General features: G+C 42.6%; 1 protein-coding gene and 1 long non-coding RNA gene across 2 annotated transcripts in view; both read left to right on the top strand.

Annotated features, from left to right (window-relative positions):
- Positions 1–24,574, top strand: part of PDLIM3 (PDZ and LIM domain 3) — a 75,722-nt gene extending 51,148 nt beyond the window's left edge. The window contains 7 exon segments of the mRNA XM_040418747.1: positions 4,588–4,851; positions 11,115–11,231; positions 11,233–11,246; positions 11,448–11,557; positions 23,792–23,830; positions 23,833–23,863; positions 23,866–24,574. Of these exon segments, the coding sequence (XP_040274681.1) occupies positions 4,588–4,851; positions 11,115–11,231; positions 11,233–11,246; positions 11,448–11,557; positions 23,792–23,830; positions 23,833–23,863; positions 23,866–23,981 (691 nt within the window). The 3' untranslated portion in view covers positions 23,982–24,574.
- Positions 1–26,197, top strand: part of LOC120990160 — a 954,651-nt gene that overhangs the window by 441,498 nt on the left and 486,956 nt on the right. The gene's annotated exons all lie outside the window — the stretch shown is intronic.

Here is a 26,197-nt window from a genome sequence, read left to right as displayed (position 1 = left end):
TTTCAGAATTCTCATCTACATGCTGCGTAAAAAAAATCTGCAGCATATCAATTTATGCCGTTGATTTCTCTTGCAGATTTCACCCTTCTCAATGGAGAGTGTGAAATCTACTAGGTTTTCTGCAGCAAAAACCGCAAGTAATACATGCGGTTTTGTTGCAGTTTTACGTGCGGTTCTTGCTGCGCAAACACAGCAAGAAACTCAACAGATTTTGAGGTCACGTGAGACCAACTAATTTTCAATGGAATATTTGCACCAAAAAATAAATAAATCAGTCGATACAAATACACGAAAATATATATTTTTTTAATTTGCATATGAAATGACCTGAAGATTGAAAGTGCATGCAAACACTCAAACCCCTTTAATTCTTGCATGAGAAAGCCTCACACACAGTGCTTGTGGTACAATTGCTGCATGTTTTTTGTTTACCTTAGCCTAAAAATAGGGAGTACATTCCAAAGAAAGAAGTGAAGCAAATGTGGTACCAACTTATGTACTCAGGTATACATTCATACTATGGCTCAGATTTGTGCAGGACCACAATACGTCACCCACAGAAGTTTGTGGCCAAGCTGTACCTATGATTTCAGACAAAGGCATTCAGAGGGATTTTCTGTCATATTCTGCATAAATCCGACATAGAATGCTCTTCTGGATGGCCTATTACAGAAATATTCTCTAATAGAAGCACAGTTTCTAGGAGAGATTGGTCCACGTTTATCAGTGTGTCCGCACCTGAAACCAGTCTAAAAAGTGGCGCAATTTTGATGCAACTATGGTTTCTAAATTTTTGGACCTGCTCCCCAAGAGACTTGCTCTAGAAAGGAGCAGAGCTTCACTGGAAAGGGGGTATAGCCTGGGATGCACCATTTTGCACCAAAACTGACCCACAATTCCGGTGTAAAATTCTGTCTCAAAGAGTCAGTGTAAAGTGTCTATCCTTGCACCAGATGTATCATCCAGCCTGAGCCCCTGTGATAAATCTGGTGCAGGTCTAGACAGCCGGTCTGAGCTTATGTCATCTGTAGGATTAGTAAACCTGGGCCAATATCTTGTTGAGGCGACATTCACTGTAGTGTTTGTATCCAGTTATTTCAGTTCAGTCAGGATCTGGGGGATTGGATTTAGGGTATGGTCATACAGAGATGATTTGTTTGTGGATTTTATTGTGAATCTGATGCAGATTTCACCCTATGCACAGCAAAAGATGAAATTCACTGTGGATATCTCCAGCATAGCAGATTTAACCCATTAATGCATAATTGCGTACCTGTATGTGATTGGCGTTAAGGGGTTTTATGGATCGAGCTCACATTCCGAGCTTGCTCCATACCCTACATGATGGGTTCTGGTTGGATAATACAGCAGGCCCCCGCCGGCAATTACCAGGATCGGTAATTACACTGATCCTAGTCATTAATATCCTCAGATGCCGCTGCCAATAGTTATTGGTGTCATAAAATAGAATGTTAGTTTTATGAAAGGTTTTATTTTTTATATCAATTTGGTATTGTCATAATCGTACTGACCCGTGGAATAAGGAAATCATGTCATTTTTAGCGCATAATGAACCTTAGCCGAATTGTGTTTTCTTTTCAATTTCAACCCACAAAGAATTTTACGTTTTCTAATACGATATGGTAAATTAAATGGTGCCATTTAAAAATACAACTTTTCCCGCAAAAATTAAGTCCTCGCTATGTAGACCAAACATTTTAAAAGTTGTGGATTTTGGAAGGTAGAAAGGGAAAAAACAAAAATGCAAAAACAAAAATTGTCCCTAAAAATCTCAGCCACTTTCCTGGTACTGTAAATCACTGCGGATTTGCCAAATGCAAACCTGTAGCATATCTGCTACGTGTGAATATGCCATTAGGATGGTTTGACACACAGTTTTTTTTTTTTAAATTTTATATTTTACAGCTTTTTTTGCAACACTATATCACTTTTCATGTGGTCCTATGTTACTTTAAAGTCTATAGTCAATTATGAAGTGTACTACAAACAGTGCATTTCATTTGTATGTTTTTAACAAAGCACAGTATATCTGTATATATAATTTTTGTATTAGGCATCTCCATATGAGGTGGAAAACAGCAGAAATAAACACCTTCTTAAAATTTTACAATATAAAAAAAAAAGAAAAAAAAATGCATGAAAGAAGCCCAAAAAAATGTGGGGTCCTTAAAGTAGAAGCATGCAAAAAGCTAACATAGGCTACTTTCACACTAGTGGCAGGACGGATCCGATCGACTGTTCACCCTGTCGGATCCGTCCTGCCGCTATTTCGCCGTGCTGCCGCTCCGTCCCCATTGACTATAATGGGAACGTGGGGCGAAAGGCCGCCGGACTAAAAGTACTGCATGTCCGACTTTTTAGTCCAGCGGCCTCTCACCGTGAACTGCCGTGCTGCGCCAGAGCTCCGCCCCCGTCCCCATTATAGTCAATGGGGACGGAGCTGCGGTCCGGCGGCATGGCAAAATAGCGGCAGGACGGATCCGACAGGGTGAACAGCATGTCAGATCCGTCGTGCCGCTAGTGTGAAAGTACCCATAGACTGATATCATTTTGTTCATCTGTTGAACAAAAATTACAAAGAGAAACATATAGAGCAAAAAGATGCAAAATAACAATGAAAACAGGTAAAGACAAATAATAATGTAAACACAGTGCCTAGTCTGTAGTACCGAGCCACAGGTACTCCGTCTGCCACTCTGCAGGGTCTGTGTTCTCTCATGTAATATAAAGGCAAGTATTGTTCACATGATTGATATTTCATGTTGAAGAATCCAACGTTGATTTCCAAGAGAATGTGAGGATTTACAGTTGGATTTCATATATTGTGAAAAAAAAATTCCACCATAGTTTTAGGAGGCATTCCCTGTGCAGTAAAACTGACCTGTTACTTTTATTCTATGGGTCACTGCGATTAGGCATCTTTCACAAGAGTAAGTTTTCCTTCTAGATGGGATGGCTGGCATCCGGATGGAATGGGTCTGTGGACATTGTCTATCACTGATCATCTCAGCATTCAGGAAAAATTGCAGCATGTTCTATATTGAATGTTTTTCACGCAGCCCTGGCTCTATAGAAATGAATGGAGCTGCATGAAAAAAGAGAAGGCATCCAGATGCAATGCATTTTTCACTGATGGTTGCTAGGAGATGTTGAGTGTTATTCTTCAGTTTTCTTTCAGCTTTTCTTCATTAAACATGAGTGCAAAAACCATCAGTTTTTCCTGAACAGACCAACTCATTCCATCTCGCGTGTATGAAATAAGCCTAAGGCCACCTTCACACAGTCAGTGTTTGATCAAAACCAGGAGTGGATCCTACACGGTGATAAGGTTTAATGGAGAAATTTGCTCCTGTTCTGTGTTTTTGACTCGCGCCTGGTTTTTGTTCACAATCACTGATGGAGTTCACTGATCAAACACTGACTGTGTGAAAGCAGCCTAACAGAGATATCACATTTATATACCGTAGTCTTTCTTGTGTAATACTTAGAAAAAGTATAGTTATGTCCACGCAGGTGTGCAAGGGCTCATTTTTCACAGGGTGATCTGTAGTTTTTATTAATACCATTTTGGAGTGTGTATGAGTTTGTGATCATTTTTTATTCAATTTTTTTGAGAGGTGAAGTAATGAGTAATAACGCTCACCTTACAGGATAAATATTAGATTTTAATATTAAGGGCATTTTGGGAAGTTTCTTTTTTATTGTTTATTTTTATTATGGGGAAAGGGGGTGATTTATATATATCTTTTAAAAATATTTTTACTTGTTTAAAGTCACCTAAGGGGACTTAACATATGTGATCGTTAGATCAGTTGTCTCATAGACTGAAAAGAATTACCATTGATCGGACATTCAATACATTCCTATGGAGCCCTGCCTCTGTCTTGGTTATCTCACTACAGGAGAGAGTGACGTTGAACAGTGCAGCGGGAAAGATTTAACGATAAGAGCTTGAGCACTTGCCAGACTCAGGACTACTCACAGGACGCTTGCACACTCATTTGCATATTGGATCAAACTTCATTTTCTGGTCCACTGGACTTTTAAGAACACAAAGGCATGACTGCACAACTGTTTTAATCCACTACACCACACTGGAATTAATTCGATAAGGAGATAGGAACTGTCAGACTCCCTTTAAGCTTTCTCTGCATGTCTACCTGAACATCACCAATGATAAATACTGATCCAAGTTGCTTGAACGTATAAATAACAATACTAGAAAAACTGCAAATCAGCCTTAGACCTCATGTACATGACCATGTGAAAGATATGGTTCCTCACGGAACAGAAAAAGCAAAAACTGCAGTACATAGGAGCACATAAACATAAAAAATTCCTTCAATGTGAAAACAAAGTATTAGATGGGAGTACGGAAACTTTTATAGGATAACTTTAGCACCAAACAGAATTGTACAGACTGGTTGTGTGCAAGAGGCCTTAGGATTAGTTTGCATGTCTGATCTCACTGATTGTAAGACATATTCTATAACTACACTTTGACTAATATCCCTGCACTTATTACTTCACTTTTTCAATCTTGCTATCACTGGCTTTGTAACACAGTGGAAGCAGCACTCCTTCCGGCTTTGATCCTGGCAGTGGACGCAGCACCCCCTCCACAGCGAGCACTGTTGGCACTATAGATCCTGGTGAGCTGAAAGCTGCCTCTAGGATTGCACCTAACATTCCTCTGGAAATGGAGCTTCCAGGTGTGAAGATTGTCCATGCACAGTTCAATACACCAATGCAACTTTATTCTGATGATAATGTTATGGAAAGTCTACAAGGGCAAGTCTCTACCATCTTGGGGGAGAAACCCATGATGAGGTATATAGTATGCAAACTTACACTTACCTTGTGTACAGTTGTGTTGTAGAGGAAATATTCAAGAAGAAGGTTTACTTGAATCTTAGGAAAACTAGGTATTCCGACCAACCCCCTATGCACATACCTGCCTGGCTAAGCGTGCATGTGTTCTTAATAGGGAAAGAGAAGTAAGCTGTTGCCAGACAACTAGTGGAAGTGCATCAGCCTTAAAGATAAAGAATTGTGTATGTTGAATTTAAAAATGCCCAGTCTTTCTTAGGCCTCTTTCACACTACTGTTTTTTGTTTCCGTTTTGTGGGCCGTTTTTTGCGTTCCGTATACGGAACCATTCATTTCAATGGGTCCGCAAAAAAAACCTGAATGTACTCCGTATGCATTCCGTTTCCGTATTTCTGTTCCGTTGAAAGATAGAACATGTCCTATATTTGGCCGCAAATCACGTTCCGTGGCTTCATTAAAGTCAATGGGTCCGCAAAAAAAAACGGAATGCATACGGAAATGCATCCGTATGTCTTCAGTATCCGTTCCGTTTTTTGAAGTACCATCTATTGAAAATGTTATGCCCAGCCCAATTTTCTCTATGTAATTACTGTATACTGTATATGCCATACGGAAAAACGGAACGGAAAAACGGAACCGAAACAACTGATCCATGAAAAACGGAACGCAAAACACTGAAATCGACATACTGTAGTGTGAAAGAGGCCTTAACCTCATCTGCCACTGGGGGAGAGTCGGGATACTCCATGCATATTAGATGGTTGTCTGGTCCTTCCATAATCGGTAGGTTCAGGCAACATTCATCCACTCTGTATGGCTATCTTAAAGTGGTTCTCCAGGAATTAAAAAAATGAAAATTCTTAAATATTATTTTATAATAAATAATTCACAAATACCTTTGTATTAGTTATAATGGCTCATTTTGTCTAGGGAGCAATCATTAGAGAAATAAAATGGCCGCCGTCTTATCAGTACACACAAAACTTGTCACACAGGAGGACAAGTTACTTTACCACAATGAGCCATAGTGCTGCCTCATCCTGCTCTCAGGAATCATGATCCTGAATACAGGTGAATCTCTGTGGGAATGGAGATGATGACGAGACATGAGAGGAGGGTGAGATGTGGCTAATGAGCAGCAGCACTTGTATGCAGTCTCCATTACCACAGACCCACATTACCACAGCCTGTCCTGTCCGTCCTCTCTGTACTTCATGTTTCCTCATTAACTAAATTCCCCAGAGATTCATCTAAAGTTCTTATCTGTATTCAGGATCATAATCCCTGACAAGTAGGAGAGGAGGAGGAAGCCCTTTACCTCAGTGTTGTAAAGTAACTTGTCCTCATGTGTGATCATGACAGGTTTTGTGTGAACTAATGGGACAACGGCCATTTTGTTTCCCCTGATTATTGCTCCCCAGACAAAAAGAGCCATTATAACTAATAAAAGGTATTTGAGAATATATTTATAATAAATTAATATTAAAGTATTTAAATTTCCTTAATTCCTGGAGAACCCCTTTAACTGAGGTTCTAATACTCAAATGCACAAAACTTTATCTTAAAAGGTTTGTCCACCATTACAAAAATATGACTGATTTCTTCTAAAAACAGCACCCCTCCTGTATACAAGTTGTGTGTAGTATTGCAGATTTTCCCTATTGACTCCAATGGTGTTGAGCTGCAATACCCCACACAACCCATGGACAGGGGCAAAGCTGTTGTTAGAAGAAAGCAGCCATGTTTTTCAAACCCCAGACAACCCCTTTAATAAGACCTTATTTAAACAGCAGAGCCATATCCAAGGAGGCTGTATGGTGGAACATAGGGTCGTTAAAGAAGCGTTTCAATTACTACAAGTTATCCCTTATCCACTGGGTGGGAAATAACTAACTGATCCATGGGCCCCAAAAGCTGGGACCCCCACCGATCCTCAGAATGGGAATCTTGTATCCCTATCCTAATGGAGCAACAGATCAAGCATGCTCCATGCCACTCCATACATTTTCTATGGGACTACTGAGAATATGAGAGGACAGCAAAGTCTCGTAGAGAATTAAAATAAGGGAAGGGCATATGCACAACCTGCCACTCCATATGGGACCCCCGTTCTTGGTTACAGTGGAAGTTCCAGCAGTAGGACCCCCACCAATTAGTTTGTTATCCCTTATTTGCTGGACAGGGGATAACTTATAGTTAGGCCTCATGCACACGACCATATGCATTTTGCGGTCCGCAAAAACCTGATCCACAAAAAATACGGCTGACGTCTCTGTATTCCATATTTTGCGGAATGGAACAACTATCTCCTAATAGAACAGTCCTATCCTTGTCTGTAACGCAGACAATAATAGGACATGTTCTGACTTTTTGCAGAACGGACATATGGACATAAGGAAACTGAATGCACACGGAGTAACTTCTGTTTTTTTGTGGACCCATTGAAATTAATGGTTCTGTATACGGTGCGCAAAAAAACTGAACAGACATGGAAAAAAAATATTAAGTTTGTGTGCATGAGGCCTTATCGGAATACTTTAAGCCCTGTATGGGTGCCACTACACGGCATTCTCCTCTAGAAGTATTGCTCTCCGTAATATGACATACAATGGAGCAAGGCACAGAAAAGACCTCCATATGGACAACTATAAAAATGTAAGCATAACGAGGTAACGTATGGATCCACATTGTCATTTATGGACCCACACAACTTGGAACCTCAAATGGCGCCATCTGTTTTTACCTGCAAATCAAGATATGCACTTATTTGTATTAAGGCTAAATCAGAATACACCTACAACAACTTGGCAGGAAATATGTATTACAGTGTGTAACTATTCTACATCAGAACACCTAGAAAAACACACCAGATTCAAAGAGTAATAAAAGTATACATGTATATTTCTTAAGTTAAAGTGTAACTGCCATTCTATTTTTGTAATGTATAGGGGCAGTGATACTAACCATTTTTGTAATATACTTTATTTACCGGTACTGAAATCATACATTTCTATTAGAAAAATAAATACTGACTGTTATGTAACCAGAAGACAGAGGAACGTTGCCAAGTCTCAAAATGGGAAACTTTACAGCTATTTTTCTAAAAGAAATGTATTATTTCAGTACTGGTAAATAAAGTATATTACAAAAATTGTTAGTATCACTTCCCCCTATACATTACACAAATAAAAATAGAATGGCAGTTACACTTTAAGTCCAATACAGACATATATAAGATCATGAAAATCATAAAGACGGTAGTCATTCAAACAAATAGCTGAATACAGGTATGCAAGTAAAAATAATGGGCAGCTACTCTGAATAAAATAAGTAGTACAAAAAAATATATATAATAAATTTAAAAAAATCAGCAAATGCAAAAAGTAAGGAACCTCAGTATATTGTTTACAGGGGTTTTTCCATTATTTTTACTTGTACTCCTGTATACAGCTCCTTGTTCATGAGTGACTACCATCTCTATAATTTTCAGGATTTTATGTCTGTATTGGATTTAACTAAATAAAGATACATATGTACTCATATTATGTATTTAGTATGGTGTTTTCTATAGGTGTTTTAAAAGCCCTAAATGTAAAGTCCACTCTGACAGGGCCAGGCAGATGTTTCAAAGAAGAAGACCGGCACTTCGCAGATGTAGATCACAATGTAGATTTATTCAGTCACATATTCAAGTGGCATAGTGACGCGTTTCAGCACAAGTGTGCTTTCATCAGACTGCAATGAAACATCTTACACTCCAGCTATTTATACATAAATGAGACACTAAGGAACTGACATCATCAGAGGAGCTCCGCCTCCCTCATTAACTAAAAATTCGCATATCAAATAATCGCAATGAAAAATTCGCATTAGAAAATTCGCAAAAAAATAAGCATAAAAAAATTCGCAAAAACATATCCACTCTATACTGGCGAAGATTTTCAGTCCAATAGTCCATTTTGGCAGTGATTAATCACGCTGAAGAAAAAAAGAAATATATTTATCTAATTGCATAAAGCCGAATGCCTTATAGGAAGCAGGACACATTGTACTCACGATTGAGGCCCCTGGGCTCCATTGTCTGAAGACGATGGATCCAGTAAGCTTCTCTTTTCAATAACAATTTATTTCTATCACCCCCTCGACGGGGTAATGATACACCTTCAATAATCTGATACCTCAACTGCGAGATATTATGTTTTTTATCATGAAAATGAAGGGGTATTGGAAGTAATAAATTCTGTTTGCGGATAGTAGATTTGTGTTTACTTAGTCTGTCCTTCATTCTCATCGAGGTTTCCCCCACATATAATAATCCACATGGACATTTAAGAATGTAAACCACAAATCTACTATCACAGGTGAACGTGCCCCTTATTGGAATATTTTCACCTGAGTGAGGGTGGGAAAAACATGAACCCTTTAAGGGGCACGTTCACCTGTGATAGTAGATTTGTGGTTTACATTCTTAAATGTCCATGTGGATTATTATATGTGGGGGAAACCTCGATGAGAATGAAGGACAGACTAAGTAAACACAAATCTACTATCCGCAAACAGAATTTATTACTTCCAATACCCCTTCATTTTCATGATAAAAAACATAATATCTCGCAGTTGAGGTATCAGATTATTGAAGGTGTATCATTACCCCGTCGAGGGGGTGATAGAAATAAATTGTTATTGAAAAGAGAAGCTTACTGGATCCATCGTCTTCAGACAATGGAGCCCAGGGGCCTCAATCGTGAGTACAATGTGTCCTGCTTCCTATAAGGCATTCGGCTTTATGCAATTAGATAAATATATTTCTTTTTTTCTTCAGCGTGATTAATCACTGCCAAAATGGACTATTGGACTGAAAATCTTCGCCAGTATAGAGTGGATATGTTTTTGCAAATTTTTTTGCGGATTTTCTAATGCGAATTTTTCATTGCGATTATTTGATATGCAAATTTTTAGTTAATGAGGGAGGCGGAGCTCCTCTGATGATGTCAGTTCCTTAGTGTCTCATTTATGTATAAATAGCTGGAGTGTAAGATGTTTCATTGCAGTCTGATGAAAGCACACTTGTGCTGAAACGCGTCACTATGCCACTTGAATATGTGACTGAATAAATCTACATTGTGATCTACATCTGCGAAGTGCCGGTCTTCTTCTTTGAAACGTTTGTCTGGACGCCATTCCACGGACACGTGCACCGCGAATTCAAGAAGGTAGTGCCGCCCTGTCTTCACTAGAATCTAGAGGGCCAGGCAGATGTGATCATGTTACCACTGCCAGCAATTTTTATCAATATTCAAATGAGCAGTTACACCTAGGATGCTTATCTGCCTGGTAAGGCAAGTTTCTCAACTGCATTTTTAAATTCCTCTGGCGGAACAGCTTTCAGTCAGACACAGAATTCTGCGTGCACGACTTTTTGTACAGTCGAAGGCCTAAATTTATGCCAGAAAGTGGTCTGGGTCAATGGGATCCGGCTATCCCAAATATGGTAAACTCTGGCAGCCTGTTCCTCTGCCGGAACAGCCTGCCAGATTTAGAAATACAGATGTGAAACTAGCCTAACAGGCTCCCTTTAAATGGTGATTGATCTTTAAAAGAGTACCCTAGTTTAAAAGTACCTCAAATATAATAGAAATACATATCAATATGGTGACACCTAATTTAGGTTTACCTGTAGTCTTCCAGTAAACCTTTGATAGAAGATTGTGATATCATGAAAAGCTAAGTTACTTTCACACTAGCGTTTTTGCCTGATCCGGCAGGGTTCAGCAAAAACACTTCCGTTACTGATAATACAACCAACTGCATCCATTCAGAACGGATCCGGCTGTATTATCTTTACCATAGCCAAGACGGATCCGCCATGAACTCCACTGAAAGTCAATGGAGGACGGATCAGTTTTCTATTGTGGCAGAGAAAATTGATCCGTCCCCATTGACTTGTATTGGGGCTCATGCTGGATCTGTCTTGCTCCCCATCTCAGGACGGAAAGCAAACTACAACATGTTGCGGTTTGCACTCCGTTATGGGAAAGCAACTAAACGGAACGGAATGCATTTTGGAGCATTCCGTTCTGTTCAGTTCAGTTTTGTCCCCCATTGACAATGAATGGGGACAAAACTAAAGAGTTTTTATCCAGTATCGAGCCCCTATGATGGATCTCAATACTGGAAAACTAAAACGCTAGTGTGAAAGTAGCCTTAGCGATCAATGTTCTATGTAACAGCACTATTTAACTAATGAATTTATTATTTTTCAGTGATCCAATACCCACCTCTGTGCCACAATCAGATGTATACAGGCTCCTTCATGACGACACAGAACATGAAAGTAGACCACGACAGTCTGGTTCCTTCAGGGTGCTGCAAGACATGGTTTGACGATGACTCTGGTCAGTATCCATATATGTATTTGTTATGTAGAGGGGGAAAAAAAAACTATATCTACTGTAATGTAAGAGTTGGACAAGCTGTATTGTTTCTGTATAGTTTTACATAGAACAATGCAGCTGTATATTTTCTACAAAGCTAAGTTATTATTTAGAATAAAGAAAAAATAATGAAATTCATTGGAAAAATTCTTGTTGTTTTAGACCGCCCTGCAGGCATAAGAAGTGTGAGAGCTCCAGTTTCCAAGCCCAACACAGGAGCACCTGGTGTGCAAAAAGTTCCCATATGTGACAGAATGTGGAAATGGGATAGTGTAAGTATAAGGTCCCATAAACTCCTATAAGATTGGTTTCAACATATGCACTGAATACTTGAATATCGTGAGTCGTGTACAAGGTATATGTATGCTTTTGATATGAATGGGGATTCAAATCCACACAATGGGGAGAGCTATTAATTTATTAAATAACTGGCTACATTGATATATATGTCATTTGGCCAAATGTCATATACAGTGAGGAACAGAAGTATTTGAACACCCCTGCGATTTTGCAAGTTCTCCCACTTAGAAATTATGGAGGGGTCTGAAATTCACATTGTAGGTGCATTCCCACTCTGAGACAGAATAAAAAATAAAATAAAAAATTCAGGAAATCACATTGTATGATTTTTTTAAAGAATTTATTTGTCTTGCGCTGCTGAACATAAGTATTTGAACACCTGAGAAAAATCAGTGTTAATATATGGTACAGAAGCCTTTGTTTGCAATTACAGAGGTCAAACGTTTTTCTGTAGTTCTTGACCAGGTTTGCACACACTGCAACAGGGATTTTGTCCCACTCCTCCACACAGATCTCCTCTAGATCTGTCAGATTTCGGGGCAGTCGCAGAGCAACACAGAGTTTCAGCTCCCTCCAAAGATGTTCTATTGGATTTAGATCTGGACACTGGCTAGGCCACTCCAGAACCTTGATATGCTTCTTACAGAACCACTCCTTGGTTATCCTGGCTGTGTGCTTCGGGTTGTTGTCATGTTGGAAGACCCAGCCACAACCCATCTTCAATGACTGAGGGAAGGAGGTTGTTGCTCAAAATCACACAATAAATGGCCCCCATTCATCCTCTCCTTAATACAGTGCAGTCGTCCTGTCCCCTATGCAAAAAAGCACCCCCAAAGCATGATGTTACCACCCCATGCTTCCCAGTAGGGATGGTGTCCTTGGGATGAAACTCATCCTTCTTTTTCCTCCAAACAAGACGAGTGAAGTTTAGACAAAAAAGTTCTACTTTGGTCTCAACTGACCACATTACTTTCTCCCATGCCTCCTCTGGATCATCCAGATGGTCATTGGCAAACTTCAGATGGGCCTGGACATGTGATGCAATGCATGATTTGAAACCATGACGGCGTAGTGTTCTACCGACAGTGACCTTTAAAACTGTGGTCCCAGCTCTCTTCATGTCATTGACCAGCTCCTCCCTGGTAGTTCTGGGCTGATTCCTCACCTTTCTTATTATCAGTGATACCCCCACGAGGTGAGATCTTGCATGGAGCCCCAGTCCGAGGGAGACTGACAGTCGTCTTTAGCCTCTTCCATTTTCTAACAATTGCTCCAACAGTTGATCTATTTCACCAAGCTGCTTGGCAATTGCCCCGTAGCACTTCCAGCCTTGTGGAGGTCCACAATTTTTGTCTCTGGTGTCTTTTTGACAGCTCTTTGCTCATGGTAGTAGTTGGTGTCTGACTGACTGTGGGGTGGACAGTGTCTTTAAAGGGCTCAAGACAGGTGCTACTAAGTTAGATTAATGCAGTGCTTCTCAAATAGTGGGGCGCGCCAGGCTCCGTAAAGGGGGGCTCGTTCAGGGCCGGCCTTTGGGGTGTGTGGGCTGTGCGGCGCCATAGCAACAGGGGCGCGGGCGGCCGACAGCTCGCAGTGTAATATGCGGCAGGGAGATGAGCGGCTTCCATTGTGGATGCGCTCATCTCCCGTCTGATCAGAGGCCGGCGCAGGCGCTGGACGCGATGTACGGAGCGGGGGCCGGGGGAGGGACTGGAGGAGGAGCTGGGGGCCGGCAATAGTGGTGGGGCGGGTGCGGGTCACTGTACTATAGCCCCGCCCCACCGGTATACAAATATAAAATGTATTATTGAATTAAAAGTTATTAAACATGCCCCCCTTACTTCTAATAGTACCGTATATCCGAATTTCTTCTGTATAATGCCGGCAGGCAGGCCGGGCGGCCGGCCGGCGCGTCCCTCAGTGATGTCACGTGCCTGTGCCGCCTGCTTTATGAATGAAGCAGGCGGCGCAGACAAGTGACGTCACTGAGGGACGCGCCGGCCGCCTGCCGGCATTATACAGAAGAAATTCGGATATACGGTACTATTAGGAGTGAGGGGGGCATGTTTAATAACTTTAAACGGCGGCGGCGGGCACACGGAATCTGTGGATGGCACAGTTAAGGGTGGGGGGGGGGGTCTGTGGATGGCACATATATAACAGTGCCAGCCACAGATCCCCCTGTAACAGTGCCAGCCACAGATCCCCCCCCATAAATGTCCGTCATCCACAGATCCCCCCATAAGTGTGTGTCCGATCCACATTTCTTTCTTTTTTCATTCTCTTATACGTTAATAAGGATACAGTGTTATGCAGAGTTGTACTTATAACAATTTTATAGACAAATGATACTATTTACAGTCCGCGCGGGGGGCGCAAAATGGTTTTCTTCTTCCTAGGGGGGGGGCATGACAGAAAATAATTGAGAAGAAACTGCCATATGTGGTCGTAAACTGCTGTACGGGCACACGGCATTGCGCAGGAGGAAAGGAACGCCATACGGTTTTTGGAAGGCAGATTTTGCTGGACTGGTTTTTTGACACCATGTCTCATTTGAAGCCCCCCTGATGCACCCCTAGAGTAGAAACTCCAAAAAAGTGACCCGATTTTGGAAACTATGGGATAAGGTGGCAGTTTTGTTGGTACTATTTTAGGGTACATATGATTTTTGGTTGCTCTATATTATACTTTTTTGTGAGGCAAGGTAACAAGAAATAGTTGTTTTGGCACAGTTTTTTTTAGTTTTTTTATTTACAACATTCATCTGACAGGTTAGATCATGTGGTATTTTTATAGAGCAGGTTGTTACGGATGCAACAATACCAAATATGACAACTTTTTTTTGGTTGTTTGTTTCAGTTTTACATAACAAAGCATTTTTTTTTTTTTAAGGATTTTTCAGTGTCTCCACATTCTGAAAGCCGTAGTTTTTTTTTTTTTGGGCGACTGTCTTGTGTAGGGGCTCATTTTTTGTTGGGATGAGATGACGGTTTGATTGGTACTATTATAGGGTGCGTATGACTTTTTGATCGTTTGCCATTACACTTTTTGTGATGTAAGGTGACAAAAAAATTGCTTTTTTTACACCGTTTTTATTTTATTTTTTTACGGTATTCACCTGAGAGGTTAGGTCATGTGATATTTTTATGGAGCAGGTTATTACGGACGCGGCGATACCTAATATGTCCACTTTTTTCTATTTATGTAAGTTTTACACTGATTTAATTTTTGAAACAAAAATAAATAAATCATGTTTTAGTGTCTCCATATTCTGAGAGCCATAGTTTTTTCAGTTTTTGCGCGATTGTCTTAGGTAGGGTATGATTTTTGCGGGATGAGATGACGGTTTGATTGGCACTTTATTGGGGTGCATATGACTTTTTGATCGCTTGCTATTACACTTTTGTTGATGCAAGGTGACAAAAAAAAATGTTTCTTTTTACACTTTTTTTTTTTACGGTGGTCACCTGCATGCAGCAGGGTTCCGGCTATCAGTGGACTGCCGGAACCCTGCTACGGATCAGGTGGGCGCATCTCCTGCACTCGCCCGACCACAGCGCCTGACATGTACAGCGCTGGTCCTTAAGTCACGGACATCTGCGCCGTACATGTACGGTGCGGGTCCTCTACGGGTTAAACAAGACTGAACGTGTTTGGACATTTTAATTTTATTTTAAAGAGACAACCTGTTTCTATTCCTAACAACTCCTTTACACCTTAAATAGTAAATAAACATTTGATTAACTTTTTTGGTAAAATGTCCCTAATGCCATAATAATACTTTTTGTACTTAAATTATTATGGCATAATAGACTTTACCCCCTCTAAAGACTTTTCCTGTGCACTTAAAATCCACTTTTTCTGTACACCGCTGACTTCTCAGCGGTGTACAGAATACAGGCAGGCGCGCACATTGGCTGCTCCTGCCTGGATACCCATGTGCTATGCCAGCATTTAGTAAACCTTGTGGGGCACAGGCAGGAGCAGCAATATATTGTGCTCCTGCCTGTACTCTTTGTGGCCCCATTGAGGCAAATGTAAGGGCTCTGTGCCCATGCTGCGGACCGCAAATTGTGGACCGCAAATTGTGGTCCAGCCACATGCAGATCGCGGACCCATCCACTTGAATGGGGTCCGCGATCCGTCCTTCCGCAAAAAGATAGACCAAGTTCTATTTTTTTGCGCAATAGAAGCATGGAACGGAACATCACAGAAGCACTCCGTAGTGCTTCCGTGGGTTCCGTGCTTCCGTTCCGCACCACATCTCCGGATTTTCGACCCATTCAGGTGAATGGGTCCGCATCCGTGATGCAGAATGCACACGGCCGGTGCACCGTATAATGTCGGAACCGCCGTATGCCACGGAGCACTACGGCCGCGTGCAAGATGCCTGATAGAGAGCACAGTCTGTACTCCATAAACGATGAAAACACAGCGGTAATACTGAAAAGTGGATTTTAGTGCGTGCAGAAATCAGCGCTTTAGGGAGGGAAAAGTCTATTAAAAATACAAAATTCCTTAATAAAGTATATTACAAATAGTATTATTATGGCATTAGGGACATTGTACCAAAAAGTGAATCAAAGTTTAGTTTACTCTTACTCTTTTTGATTTTCCCCCACTAGCCATAACTTTTTTATGTTTCTGTTTACATCGCCTTATGAGGGCTTATTGTTGCGGGGCAAGATCCGTTTTTTTAAGTACACCATTTAATTTACCAAGGCTTGTATTGGAAAACTGGGAAAAAATTATTTGTGGGGTCAAACTGAAACAAAAAACAATAACATTCCGACAAAATCTTTGGGGTTTTGACATCATGGCGTTCCAGTGGTGCACTAAAAATGACATGACGTCCTTATTTTGCAGCAGCTCAATACGATTAGGCGATACCAAAGTTGGATAATTTTTATTTTGTTTTACTTAAAAAAAAAAAAAACTTTCTTTGCATCACCATTTTTCTGACAGCGAAAACTTTTTTATATTTTGGTCTACAGAGCTGTATAAGGGTTTGTTTTTAGCGAACGAACTGTAGTTTTTTATTGGTATTATTTTTGTGGCATGTACGACTTTTTGATTACCGTTATTGTTATTGAAATTTTTTGGAGGTACAAGGTGACAAAAAAATAAATATAGATATATACTATATATATATATATATATATATATATATACACACATATTTTTTTTTTTTTTTTTTTATTAGTTCAGACATTTTGGACATGGTGATACATTGATGTTTTTGTTATTGTTTTATATATTTTATATGAAAACTGGAATACTTAATAACTCTGGGGGGCTCGAACATGGGATCTTCTGGTCCCTTGTCCCATTCAACAGAGATCTATTAGGTTGAACCGCATTCTGATGCGCTCCCTGCTGAGTTGTGCCTTGGCACAGCTTAGCAGGACGTTACTAGAATAGCCCTGGGAAGCCTCAGCAGGCCTCAAGCTTGTCATGGTAACTGATCAGAGCCCGCAATTCAATGCTCCAATTGGGCGGCAGAGGGAGACGCATCTTCTGTCTTACCTCAGAAATGCTGTGATCACTGTTGACTGCGGCATCTGAGTGGGTTAATGAAGTGGTTCGGTGTTATCGCCATTCCCTGTCAGTGGGGCTGGGTGCCTGCTGTATACTAAAACATTGGCCCGCTGTTTCTGTAGCTCCCATATCAGTGAAAAGGAGCTATGCTGTTTCCATAACTTTGAGCCTATGGAAACAGTGTAGCTTGTTGTACTATACTGTTTGTGTAGCTCCACTCACTGCTATGGGAGTTATAGAAACAGTGTAGTGCAAGCAGCTCATATTTTTCTGTAAGTTCAGCCAGCCCAAGCTAGCATATACTGGGAGCTATTCCCATCTCTGGTCACAAAGGCCAATATGCGGGCAGCCATTAAATCTTGTTCTGTTTTATTCAACTCATTTTTAAACTGTGGCCTCACACATACAGCCACATAAGGCGCCAATAGAATCTATCGGGCCATTCTGAACTCCTCTGAACCACTAACCTTTTTCCTTTGGATACAAAGTTTAAAGGGCATCTGACAGCAGATATGTACCTAGTAAACTGCTGACCCTGTTACATGTGCTTTGGCAGCAGAAGGCATCTGTAATAGGTCCCCTATTCATATGTGCCCCACTGATGATAAAAATAAAGTTTTAATATATGCAATTAAGCTTCTAGGAGTAAATGGGGTTTTTCCCTACGCCTCCACAACGGCAGTAAACATGGGAAGATTATCCCGCCTTCTCAGGGACAGGAAACAGCTTTGTGGATCAGCCCATATAAGGCCCCCTCCCTCTTACCTCTCCAGTTGTTTTCCTGTCCCTCAGAAGGTCAGGACTTGCCGGATCAGTCACGCGCCCAGCCTTTTCGGTTTTTGTTAACCCGGCTCTGGCCCGGAGGGCTGAGGCAGGGGATAGGGTCGCGGAACTCTGCAAGAAGTTCCTCCTTCCTGTGGTTTAAGGCCCAGCGTTGCTGGCCACCCGGGCTTTGGACCCGCGTCCAGTGCGGACCGGCCCTGTTTCTGCGAGCCGGGGGAGCGTTCCTGGGCCTGGGATGCGCTCCCCACACATTTCCCCTAAGCGCGTCGCGCCGGCAGTTGAATTCTATGTGACGTCGGAGGCCGGCGCGTGACGCGAGGGGGGGCGGAGCATAATGTCGTCATCAGTGGGAACCAGGAAGTAAGGAGCGCGGCTGCGGCGTTCCAGCAGCTCCTGCGCTCTTCTCCCGAGAATGTCCCAGCAAGCTGACGATTCGCCCAGGCGGCCCACAGATTCCTCCAGGCCCTCTAGCCCGGTAAGCCTCCTCCCATTACTAAATAACAGGGTTGCCTTATCCTGTATGGGGTCACCTTGGTGGTGGTTCTTTACCTTCTCTTTAGAGACTAAGGATAAAACTTTCCTCTCCAATTTTGTGTCTCTCAGGGTAAAGAATCCTCAAAAAAGGATCCACCCTTGAAGAAAAAATGCGTAATGTGCAAGAAATCGCTATCTGGTACATACAAGAAATCTATGTGCCAAAAGTGTTGTGACAAGGTTGTGTCAGAGGAGACCCCATCTTTAATTGAAAGTCTGAAAACCATAATCAGAGAGGAAGTGGGTGCAGCTGTAGAAGCTAAGTTATCTACATTATCTCCCAGACCATCTACCTCAGGAGCCATAGTCTCTAATGTGCAGGACTCTGACCTGGATGAAGGTGAAATTTCCTCTGGGTCTGACTCGGATATTTCAGATCAAGGGCGGTAAACCTCTCTGTTCAGTTGAGGAGACGAATTCCCTACTGAAAACCATTAGGGCTACAATAAGCCTGGAAGAGCCCAGAGAACCCCTTTCAGTACAGGACCAATTGTTTGCTGGATTAGGGGACAAGAAAAAACGAGTCTTTCCCGTCCACCCTAACATCCGGGCTTTAATACACTCAGAATGGAGAGACCCTGAGAAAAAACAATCCGCCTCTAAGTGGTTAAAGAGAAAATACCCTTTCGCGGAAGAAGATTCTGTGGCCTGGGATAAGACCCCTAAAGTAGATGCCCAAAGTAGCAGGAATCTCCCAAAAACTGCCCTTCCATTTGAAGACCTCGGCCTTCTGAAAAGATCCGATGGACAAATGATGTGAAAACCTCCTTAAAGATGTGGAATCCTCTACGGCCACTCTAAGACCAGGGATATCTGCAACTTATACGGCGAGAACCCTGGGCCTTTGGTTGGGACAGTTGGAGGAACATCTAGAGTCAGGCACTCCACGAGAAGAAATCCTAGCTTCTATACCTATGCTAAACAGGCCGCTAATTTTATGGCAAGACGCGTCAGCAGACATAGTGAAGCTTTCAGCCTGATCTGCTGCCCTCTCTAACTCTGCTAGAAGAGCAGTATGGTTACGCACCTGGTCCGGTGGTACACCAGCCTCCAAGACCAAGCTGTGCACTCTGACCATGTGAGGGAGATAGGGTGTTCGGTACGGCCTTGGACGACATTCTAGAGAAAGCTTCAGATAGAAAAAAGGGCTTTTCCTACAGAATCAAAATTTTTTCAACAAAGGCGGTCCTTTCGGTCCAGAAACCGGGGTAGGCCGGACCAAACAGAAGGGACACTAGACCAGCCTGGCAGTCCAAAAGGGGTAAAGGCTGTGGGTTCCTGTTTAACCCTGACAAATCGGCCCACACCTCAACTCAATGACGCCCAAAGCGTAGTGGGAGGAAAGACTGTCCCATTCTATCCTGCTGGGTAAATATCCAGGCCTCTCCATGGGTTCTGTCAGTCATAAAAAGGGGTACAGTCTAGAGTTAAAAACCTGCCACCAGACAGATATATGGAGAACCCTCGTCCCGGGGGAGATAAGCCAACAGACTACACCCTCCCTCCTGCAGAGGAATGTAAAGATCTTGTCGGGCACTCTACAACAGTGGAGTACCTTGAACAAACAGGGCGGCACAAGAAAGCTATCGCTAGCCCTAGGTGATGAGAAAATCTTCAGTTGGGCAGAAAAGAATATTCAGTCCCTTTCAGCAGCCCATGTGAGAGGGAAAGAGAATCAGGTGGCGGATTTCCTCAGCCGGACCAGCTAAACGCAGGAGAGTGGATATAAACCCTCAGGTATTCAAGCAGATCTGTTTCCAGGTGGGGAACGCCGAAGATCGACCTGTTCGCCAAAAGACCAACAAACATGTTCCGAATTTCTACTCTCTGCAGTGGAAGATCAACCCTTAAAGGTGGAAGCGCCTCTCGGTACCCTGGCCACCAGTCCTGTTATATGCATTCCCACCATTCTCCCTCATACAGCGGGTCATAGCAAAGATTTTGGAAGAAAGAGTACGAATCATCCTGATCACTCCATTTTGGCCCCGCAGATCATGTGGTTTCCGATCCTGAAGATGCTAGCAGGAGAAGAATTCTGGATCTCCCTCCTCGCCCAGACCTTCTACTTCAGGGTCCGGTTTCTCATCCCTCAAGTCACCCAACTCCGTCTGACGGCCTGGAGGCTGAAAGAAACATCCTGAGGAAAAAAGGTTTTCTCCGGGAAAGTGATCTCCACCTTACTTCTTAGTAGGAAACCGGTCACCTCGAAAATATATCTAAGGGCCTGGAAATCCTTTCTGCTCTTCGGGAAGGATAAATACGACCCGTCAGGAGAACCTCAGATGTCCCTCATACTGGACTTTCTCCAAGCAGGGTTGGATAAAGGCCTCGCAGTAAGTACACTAAAAGTTCAGATAGCAGCCTTGAGTGTATTTATGGACTGTAAACTGGCTAACATGGAAATAATAAAAAGGTTTTTTAAGGCGGCCGTCAGGATTCGCCCTAGGTTAAGATCCCTAGTGCCTCCTTGGGACTTAAGCTTGGTACTGTCCAAGCTTATGTACCCTCCATTTGAGCCAATCACAGATATACCCTTAAGATTTCTTACTCTTAAGACATCATTCCTGCTAGCCATCACTACGGCCAGAAGAGTAGGCGAAATACAAGCCTTTTCTATCCTGCCTCCATACCTTTCCATTTCAGACGACAGGATCACGCTAAAACATGCTCCAGAATTCCTTCCGAAGGTAGTCTCAAAATTTCACTGCCAACAGGAAATTATCCTTCCCTCCTTTTGTTCTCAGGCAAAGAACGAAAAAGAGAGACTTCTTCATAACCTGGACGTCAGGAGATGTGTCCTCCAATACTGGAATCCACTAAGGAGATTAGGAAGACTAATCAACTTCTAATTCAATACCTGGGCATGTTGAAGGGAAAAGCGGCCAGCAAGACCTTCAATACTCAAGTTGGATCAAGTCCTGTATCTATCTAGCCTACTGACAGAGGGTGTTCCTCCTCCACCGTTTCTCAAAGCTCACTCTACCAGGGCCCTAGCCCATCCTGGGCCGAGGGTGCTTCAGCTTCCTTAGAGGACATTTGCCGTGCAGCCACATGGTCCAATCCATGTACATTTTTTAGACATTACAGATTAGATGTTTCTGCAAATAGGATTTAGCCTTTGGGCGGAGGGTCCTATCTGCAGTTGTCCCACCTAGGCTGTTATCCTATGTTACTTCCTCCATGTTTTACTGCCGTTGTGGAGGCGTAGGGAAAAGACCTTAGCATTACTCTTACCGGTAATCGTTTTTTCCTTTAGCCTCCACAACGGCAGGAGGAATTCCCCCCAAAAAAAAAAAAAAAAAAAATCTACTATATATGATATACATTATTTAATACGTATAAATACTTATGTGTATATTCTATTGATGAAATATATGTCTTTCTAAGTTAGAGCAGACTGGCTCTGATATTTTGTTACTTTGTTCTTTATTATACCTTCCTTGCTTTTATCTCTGAGTACTAGGTTACTAACTGGAGAGGTAAGAGGGAGGGGGCCTATATGGGCTGATACCACAAAGCTGTTTCCTGTCCCTGAGAAGGCGGGATAATCTTCCATGTTTACTGCCGTTGTGGAGGCTAAAGGGAAAAAACGATAACGCGGATAGAGTAATGTAAAGTCTTTTGCTGTTACTCCGAGAGGCTCCTCTCTCTCTGTACCTGCCATGCTGTCTGCCATTTGATTGACAGGACCAGGCAGTATAAGCTTCGTTACACCTGGCCCTGTCAATCAAACTGCAGGGGGCACAGCCAGTTGAGTTGCAAAGCCTCCAGGTCAGGGATCAGCAATCTTCGGCACTCCAGCTGCCTGTGAAACTACAACTCCCAGCATGCAAACATGCTCGGATGGTCTTCTAACTCCCATGGAAGTGAATGAAGCATATCTGGGAGTAGTAGTTTCTAAACAGATGGAGTGCCGGAGATTGCTGATCCCTGCTCTAGGTGTAACAGCAATGCTCCTAGAGTCTCATTTGCATATAGGCTCATAGCCTTTAGAAGGCTACCACAAGGAACAAACGGCTTCTTCAACCTTGGCATAGAGGAGCAGTTCAGGCCCTGGAAGCACAGTGGTTTCTGGGGAAAAAGCCTCTCCGATGCCATGGTCCACATTTGATCACGGCATCTGAAAGGTTAATGTCTGTAATCGGTGTTATTGCTGATCACAGATATTAGCTCTGGGTGTCCTTCTGTTTAAGACAGCAGAAACCCGGCGTCAATGGCACCCACTCAGGTCCTGAGCAGGCACCATGTTTGAATACCTAACTTCTACCGTACATGTCGGGCAGAGGTCAGGAAGGGGGATAACTTTGCCGAAAACAAAACCTTTAAGGTAATTTCCAGTCACAAGGATTAGATATTCAATATCAGATCAGCAGGGGTCCAACACCCTGCATCCGCAATAATCAGCTGTTTGAAGAGGCTGTGGCGCTCATGCAAGCCCAACAATTTCTTCACTGTTAAACTGTGTGGCTCTAGATCATACAGCGGTGAAGTGTAACTAGAACTACACTCGTCCTGTTCACTTTGATCTAGACTACACAGCATGCGGTTGAACAGTGAAGAGGCCGCAGTACTCGAACGAGCGCCGTGGTCTCTTCAAACAGCTGATAGGCAGGAGTCGGATCTCCCACAATCTGATATCCTGAAGTCATCCATATACTAGCGCTGCACAATCTCTTTATAAACTACACCCAAATGGTTAGAAATATATTTGGGGACATCAATTGTAAGTGTAACAAAGGGCTCGTTCATCTCGGACCGTTTTGCTAGTCCTGTGCTCGTGCTGATGAACCGCAAATTACGGGCCGCTATGCATCTAGGCACCTTCCAGGGGGCAGGCGCATGTGGATCGAGAGCCTTGTTACTTGATTGGGTCCGCGATCCCTCAGCTTCTGACAAAATATGATATACATGTTCCATCTTTTTGCGGGGCGAGGCACGGAACGGAACACCCACTGATAGCACTCTGTAGTGCATCCGTAGGGTGCGATCCGTGCTTTCCGTCCAGCATCTCTGGATTTGCGAGACAGATTGAAAATGAACGGGTCCTCATCCGTGATGCAGAATGACAACGGAACGGTGACCCGATGTATAGCGGTACCGCAAATGCGGTTCGACAATACGGGACAGCGGACACCAACGGTCGTGGAGTGTACGAGCCCTAAAGATGTACATACCAATGCTATATTGCCCTGCATTATCAATTGTCACAGTCAGAACTGATCTGGGTCTTAACTATGTACTGACTACATGCAAGAATAATAAAAGTTGGAAAAACTGTTCATTACAATAATAAAACATATGAGATCATGTCAATTAGATGAAAACTGAAACATCTATTTTTTTATATCCAGAGGCACTGTGTAAAAGCTAAGGACATGTTCCGCCATCCGCCGACTGCTTTGTCTGTGCAGACTGCAGCCTGAACTGAAACAGAAAGGATATTTCTTTGTGGAGGGCCAGTTGTACTGTGATGCCCATGCAAGAGCACGTATGAGACCACCAGAAGGATATGATGCGGTCACAGTCTACCCAAGGGCTTAAATGGAGCAAACTTCAACAACTCGAGAATAACAGACCAGTTTAACAATGCATATGCTTTCATGTGGAATGAGGATTGGAAGGTTTTCCAAACAGCATGAAAAATGAAAATATTACCCAGAATGTCAGTTCTACATTACACTGAAAAAAATGGACTTTCACCTGAGTTTTCATCTGGTACTGGATGTGATTTTCCACAGCTTAATCATTTGAAAGAAGACATGACAAAAAAAGTTTTTTTGAAAAATAGCATATAACTTAGATAAATGTTCACGCACATGAAAGCACTGCACTTTCACCTTTACGTTTTACTATTGCACCCGCGAAATGTGCTTTCTACAATAACAGGCCTGCTTTCTAAAGCTATTACACAGATATATAAAAATCACAATAATCAATGTTTGTTACTCAGCTTTGTGCAATGCCGATCAGCCCGAACAATACAGCAACATAACAGAAATGAAAAAAGCAAAGGACAATAGGTTTTCCTTCAATTCAGGCGGAACCTGCATGTCATAAACCAGTGATACTAACATCTAGAGGGGACACTGTATGAAAAAGTATACAAATAAATTATAAATTACAACATTCACCAACCTAGTGGACTGGGTCTTTCTTTTCTTTTTACTTATTTTACAGATATGAATTGCTGAATTGTGTTGACGACGATACTTGCCACCTGAACATCCCTTGCATATTGTGCACACACAGGTCACAGGACTAGCGGTAATAATGGCAAAGTTGTTGTACGGATCTGTTCACACATTGAAGATTTTTTCCACAAACATTTGGAAGGGATATCCCATTTATTTCATACGAATTGTCCTATAATCAAAAATACCACAGTTATTGTCAGCGGTAATGAATAACACGCACAGGGCAGATTACTGAAGTAGATGCACCAAACATTACAGTATCACACACTTTATAATAAATCTGATGCGTTACTTTTGCCCAAGGCCACTTTCACACAGTCAGCGATTTCTAGCAGTGATTGTGAGGTGCGGGTCAAATTCACAAGACAGGTACAAATCTTTCCATAAGGCATCTTTCACACTGCCCGCCTGTGCTGCCCGTTGCCGTATTGCGGACCACATTTGCGGATCTGCAATACACGGGCACCGTTCCGTGTGCATTCCACATCACGGATGCGGACCCATTCACTTCAATGGGTCCACAAATCAGGAGATGCAGAATGGTGCAGAACGAAACCCTACGGAAGCACTACCGAGTGCTTCCGTGGGGTTTCGTCCAGTACTTAAAGTAAATGGGTCCGCGATCCACTGCAGCTGCCCCATGGTGGGTGTTCGTGCATTGCGGCCCGTAATTTGCGAGCCGCAGCACGGCCACGGGGCTCACACGTTCGTGTGCAAGAGACCTTATCTCTGTGTAGCCTCCATTCCTGCTCAAAATCACTGATGGAAATCACTGATCAAATACTGACCATGTAAAAAGCAGCCTAACTACACCACCTGTTTGTAGACTTAGGCTAGTTTCACACTAGCATTGTGAGATCCGGTATGGAACAGCCTGTCTGAGCTCTCTGGATCTGGCATGGCCAGAAGCCACATTGTTGCTATCCAGCCCCATTGAACTATAATGGGAACCAGCGGAGATCTGGTCGCAACATGGCCAATATGCTGAGAATCTGCCAGACAAAAAACCACTGCGTGCAACGGTTTTTATCTGGCTGTTTCTTGGCATATTTGCCGGGTTGCAGCCAGATCTCCACCAGTCCCCATAATAGTTTAATGGGGCTGGACGGCAATGCTGTGGCTTCTGTCCAGATCCTGCCGGAACAGCCTGCTGGATCTCACAACGCAAGTGTGAAACTAGCCTAATATTGCCCCAAAAGCAGCCACATCTTAAGTCCTGCCTAGAAATGCAGGCGATCTAGACAGTGGAGTATTAAAAATATTACATTACTAAAAGTGTTTTCCTGGAAGAATTTTCACTTAAAAAATGTCCAGAGCATGTTAAACAAACAAAGCAGTTTTACTCACCACCACTGATCCCCCTCGAGACCATTAGGGCGCTGCTTCAGTCCCTGCTGCTGCAACACACCAGAGACACTAAGACAACTCAGCCAATCACTGACTGAGGCAGGTCACCACTAAGGCCAGTGATTGGTTGAGCGTGCCTTTCCTAGCATTTCGTTAGTTTCTTTGTTATTTTAACATGCTCTGGCCCAATTTCTTTTTTATTCTCCCCTGAAAACC

Source organism: Bufo bufo, chromosome 2, assembly GCF_905171765.1.
Source record: "Bufo bufo chromosome 2, aBufBuf1.1, whole genome shotgun sequence".
Lineage (NCBI taxonomy): Eukaryota > Metazoa > Chordata > Amphibia > Anura > Bufonidae > Bufo > Bufo bufo.
Note: the sequence above shows the minus strand (reverse complement) of the source record. Positions and strands in the feature narration are given on the sequence as shown.